We start from the raw sequence: 5,535 nt of genomic DNA on the forward strand, positions 1-5,535 counted from the left end.
TCTTTTGCTTTTCAGCTGCTGAAAGGTTTTTTTTGTTTGTCAGTTTGTCACTTTCTCAGGCACTTTCATAGCCTGCACCAGCAGTGTTGTTTCTCAGCCTCATCCCGTTGAAGCAGTTTTGACTGTGGTGTTCCTAAAGTTAATTTCAGGCAAAACATTTACTATGTACGTCAGAATAGTATGTCAGACCTCAAAAGCCTGAATCCTTCTTTAATGTGTCCTTAAATGCTCATTCTTTTCTGGTGTACAGCTGTAGTTGGAAGCAGGATCTGCCGTCAGTGTGTGTGAAGGGAGAGGAGCATTGTGGACCACGCCAGAATGTGACAGGCTGGGCATGGTACTGCTGTAGGTAACACGTGAGATCCTTAGGAATCCCTTGAGCCCATGCCCAGAGCAATATTCCTCTTGACCCCAGTTCACTGCTTAGTAATTCATCTTTTAATAGGTACTACATGTAGGATGTCTTCCTAGGATTCTAAGGTGACTGTCATAGAAGACCTCTCCTCCTATTTCAGTTTGTCTTAAACCGTGACAAGAATTTTGTTCTGGGATAGCTGTTTGTATCATTTAACTGTTTGGAATACTGACTTAATCCAGCATTGCAGCTAAGTATAAGTAACTGATTTTAACTGTATTGTTTGTTTCCGCAGGTTTTAGTGCTCTATGCGTTTTGGCATATTGCCCTATATATCTGTGTTTAAAATACTCTTTATACAATTACAGTACGATACAGAACAACATTTTGAGTTCACTATTATCTTTTTTATAAGAACTGATTATGTATCCTTCTTTACTTAGTAGCCACAATGTCAAATAAGGAGGTGAAGGCAGCATTGAAGAGTGCTAGAGACGCAATACGAAATAAAGAATATAAGGAGGCCTTAAAACATTGCAAGGTAATTAATTTTTTACGTGGAAGGTGGGGTTTTTTTGCACATTTTGTTTGCTGTTCCCATATCCCTGCAGCTATATAGTATGCTGAGTGTTGAGTACCTTATTGATGTAATAGGTGAGATTCATTTTCAGATGTAACTTTATTGATCATTCATGTTAATTGCCCACATGTAAACTTTTTTCCACCTTCCTTTTGCATTTGTATGTGGTGATAAGAATATGAAGTCTAGAATGATATAGGTAAAAATCAGTTTCTAATCCGGACCTTGACAAGAGTGCTTTAGTTGCTGAGCTACAAGTGTGGTTACTAGTAGAATAATTTAGATATAAAGCATTCCTTGTCATGAAAAGCTGAAGTTACTAATCTTACCCTTTTCCTAGATTATGTAGCTTCTGATAGTACCATGTAGAATAATTCACAAAACTGTAATGATAAAACTCAGTACTTGGATCCGTAAGATGCATTTCATTCATCACTTTCACTGAAAATGTGTGTTTCTAGGCTGTCTTGAAGCAAGAAAAAAATAACTACAATGCTTGGGTATTTATTGGGCTGTCAGCCGCTGAGTTAGAGCAGCCCGATCAGGCCAAAGGAGCATATAAGAAGGCTATTGAACTTGAGCCAAACCAGTTACTGGCATGGCAGGTACGTGAATATCCAGATTCACTTTTTCTTTCCCTGAAAAGCGTCACGATGGAGTTAAGCATAGGAACAAAGCAGAGTTGAGACTTGCGTAGTGTTTTCTTGAGGCCCTTAGTTCTACTGAACCTTTAGAGTAGCTCAGGTTCATATTATTTGTGTGTCCAAAGTAAAGCTGTGGTTGGCTGCATGTGTGTAGCAGGGTGAACTTTAGTTTCAATGCATTTAAGCTTGTGTTTCCTGTGTAGACTAGATAGCAGTGAAAGATGTAAGGGAGAACATGAATTGGAACAGGTGCAATAAATCAGTCCATGCTGTGGATTTTCTGTGCTTGTAACTCAAGAAACGCCTGACAGTGCTTCTCTCACAGGAGAGAAGACATTTTATCTAGTTACTTATTTTTCTATCTTCCAGCATCCAGTGCATTGATCCTGAATTCTGTTGTTTTTACTTAAAAACCATAGTATACATTTAAAACAGCTGTGTGCTGGGCGATGTGTGCATGACAACCTGTATGTAGTTACAGCATGCAGTTGTGTTATTTGGAGACTTGTGAAGCACAGGGTTGCATATTAAGTCTGTCTCTGCCAACAACCAATATCTTTCTAACGTAGTAAGGTTCTTAGTATTTTCAACATAAATATCTTTTTAAATTATAGAAGTGCCTGATTTCAAGGTATATTGAAATTTCCACAGTTTGGCAATCAGATTCTGTCTTTTTGTTACTATACGAGACAGTGTGATACTTTGGTGTAGATGTTTTGTTGTATGACTTAGTGTGCTTTTCATTTTGTCTATTATGCAGACAAGATTATGTAATATATACAATTTTCAAATAGTTGTTGGTGTTAGTCAAGAAAGTGAGGAGAGCTTTTCATTTAAAGTAAGCAGATACAGAATGCTGTACAGAAGTATCAGTGTAGATTCTGCTCACAGGTGTCTGTGTTAACGCTTGACCTCACTGAAGGCAATGGAATAACTTTTGTAGGCAGAACTTGCAGTGTGCTCAAAACACATGATTGTTGATATAAAATCTTACTTATATTTTGTCTCTCTTTTTTTTTTTTCTTTTTAAAAGGGATTAGCAAATTTATATGAGAAATCCACCCAAACAGATGTGAAAGGAGACTTAGCAGATGTTTACCAAAAGCTTTTGGAACTCTATGAAAGGTAAAGTGTATTGAATACCGTAATTTTGTCTAAGATTTCTAGTTCAGTGAACACCATTGCTGATACACAGGATAGTCTTTCTGTTTTTTTAAGCCTTGTCATATCAGTGGGTTAGCACTTGTTAGTAAGGTTTTCTGTACCCTCATATGGTTTCTTGATCAAGGTTTCTTGATCCTGTCCCTTTTGATAGGGCAGAACCTCTTGGAGTAATTGTGCTTGAGATTTAAGATATTAAGACATAATACTTGTCATACGATTCATCTAAGTACAGTACTAAACACATCTCTCAGCTGTCACTGTAGCTGACTGGAGCGTTTGATTTGCTTCCATAATTTGAAAATTTTTGAAAAAGAAAAGTACTATCCCTTAATTTTTTCTTTTTTTTTTTACTCAATTACAGCAGCAGTTAATAAAACTTTGAGGGTTATCTGTAGCATTTATTTTAAATATTTGTTTGGCAACTGAACCAGCTAGGACATTATTTGTCAGGATTTGAAAAACATAATGCTATTTTATGGAAAACTTACCTTGTTCGCGTGGGATTTTCTTCTTTCTAGTGGTGACAAGCAGAAATGGTGTGATGTATGTAACAAGCTCGTGGAACTATATCATCAAGAAAAGAAATATTTAGAGGTAGGTTGAGTACTTTCTCTCTTCTAACAAGAAACTTCCATTTGATCCGAACTAACTACTTTTCATCAAGGAATCCCCAATTTTTTGGGCCGCAGACCACTTAAGAAGTTGTGGGCCACTACCAGGAAGAACTGATTTTAAATATCTCTTTCTTTTTCACTGCGTAAGACTTGGATGCAATCCATTAAATTGACAAAAGTTAGTAAAGAATGTTAGTATACCAGCTGAAAGGGTGGAACTTCATTCTTCTGGCTTCTTTCTAGAAGTCGAGCGTGATCCCAAATGCACATTTACATGCTGTACATGTGGGTCAGGTGTCCTTTGCCTGGCTTGGCCAGCAGTGGGTACCTCATGATCACCAGTGTGGTGATCCCTTCCTAAAGTGTCCTTGATACTTCATGCCAGAGGATACGGTGGAATTTATGCACAACCTGAACTCTATTGCCTGTAGCTTACACACTGCATTCCATGCACAACGATAAGGACACTCAGTGCTGCTCCTGGGGAACTCAAGCTTCAGCCCACCCAGCCCTCTCAAAGTCTGTTTCATTGTGACGTGCAGAAATAGTTGTGGCCCTTTGAGTTTAGCACAAGGCAGAGTTGTTAAATTCCGGAATGGTTCAACAGTAACATTGCTTATGGTCTGCGCTAATGTTACAGGATACATGTTTTGCAGTTAAGATGTTTGATGTTCTTTCATGCTTTGAAAAGGTTGCTTTCTTACAAGGTGGTGCATGGTCTTACTCCATGTCATCTTCTCCCCTCCTCCAACAACAGAAAATGAAAAAAATTACATATCATTTAGCAAGAAGCTAAATACTATTAATTAGCTCCAAACCCTCTTTCTATAACAGTTTCTAAAACTAAATTCAGTGGTAAATGTTAGAAAGTGAAAGCAGATTTGCTCTGTGTGCAACAGTAAACCACACACGAGGCTTCAGGCTCCTATTTTCTCTTTGTCAGTGGTTGATTTTTCCACACTGAAATTTCAACATGTACTGCTGCTGTTCTTCTTTTTCTGTTCGTAGGGTTGTAGATCCATCAAGGCTTCCATTTTTAATACAGAGGAGGACTGTTTAGGTCTAGTTTCACTGTTGGTTTCCTCTAGGAACCAGAGCCAGAATTGATACTCTTGATGTTGCCTCCCTTATTTACTATACCTTTGAAGGTGCCAAGTCCCACACAATGCTCTGGGACTTGTTATTGCTTTAATCAGATAGCAGGTAAATCTGGGTTGTTATTTTAAATGTTTTAAATGTTGTTACTCTGTCTACACTAGTGTGGTAGAGTTGACAGTAATGGAAAGCTTGTATCAAAACTGCAGTTCTTTAAGGAGTGACAGCACTCTTATTTGTTCCTATTGATAGGTGGCTGAAACATGGCAGAAACTAATAAAAATGAAACAGGAGGAAGGTGCGGAAAAGGCAGAGCTTCATCAGCTTTGGAAGAAGATGATCCACTTACTGAAAGGCAGCACACAGGACCAGGATAATAAGACGGAGCAGTTGGTAATGTTTCTCACATCCACACATCTAGATACATATATATTTATAGTGTAACTAGACTTCAGGGGAACCCTTAAATCCATGCAAGTGTTGTGACTGGTTGTCTCATTAATGTTCAGAGGTACTAAACTTCTCAGGAGAAGGTGGGTGATTTTCCCTGACAAAATCAGTTGAGGGTGCAGCATCCTGAGATGGGTCTTAAGTGGACTAAGGCACCTAAATCCAAGCAGTCATCCTGAACTCCATCAACTGACTCCCAAGGGCTGCACAAGTCCAGAGGTGCACAGTGATGCATTGTTCTACCTGTGCATGTTAAGAAGCCACCCTTGTAGCCCCCCCAGCTACCAAAACCTTGCCTCACAGACCCAATACAGGTGTTACTCAGAAGAAGAATCTGCCCCGTGCTTTCTTTCGTGGTGGAAGAGGTAGCTTCGCGCTGTTTTTCCATTTCTTTTTATCTGTGGCAGATCCTAGATAGCAATGTTTTGGTAAAAATTTTTTTTTTCCTGTAGAGTTTAAGTTCTCACTTAAGAGAATGTCAGCACTAATTGGAGCAAACAATGATCACAAATTATACAGATCCCCTGCTCCCTATGGCCAAAGTTGTGGGGTTTTTTGTCTTGTTTTGGAGGTGGATGTGGAGTTTGTTTGTTTGTGTCTGATTTATCTGTTCTTGCAAGATGAACCTTCAGC

At 38.7% G+C, this 5,535-nt stretch overlaps 1 protein-coding gene across 1 annotated transcript in view; it reads left to right on the forward strand.

Moving 5' to 3' along the window:
• Positions 1–806: 806 nt before the first annotated feature.
• The window catches only part of LOC104517143 (tetratricopeptide repeat protein 37-like), a gene marked incomplete at its 3' end in the record, with an annotated part of 19,206 nt that continues 14,477 nt past the window's right edge, over positions 807–5,535 (forward strand). Inside the window, exons 1-5 of the mRNA XM_010161709.1 lie at positions 807–896; positions 1,397–1,540; positions 2,613–2,704; positions 3,262–3,337; positions 4,705–4,845. Coding sequence (XP_010160011.1) covers positions 807–896; positions 1,397–1,540; positions 2,613–2,704; positions 3,262–3,337; positions 4,705–4,845 — 543 coding nt within the window. The remainder of the gene's footprint in view (positions 897–1,396; positions 1,541–2,612; positions 2,705–3,261; positions 3,338–4,704; positions 4,846–5,535) is intronic.

The sequence above is a fragment of the Eurypyga helias genome, unplaced genomic scaffold (genome assembly GCF_000690775.1).
Source record: "Eurypyga helias isolate BGI_N326 unplaced genomic scaffold, ASM69077v1 scaffold34141, whole genome shotgun sequence".
Lineage (NCBI taxonomy): Eukaryota > Metazoa > Chordata > Aves > Eurypygiformes > Eurypygidae > Eurypyga > Eurypyga helias.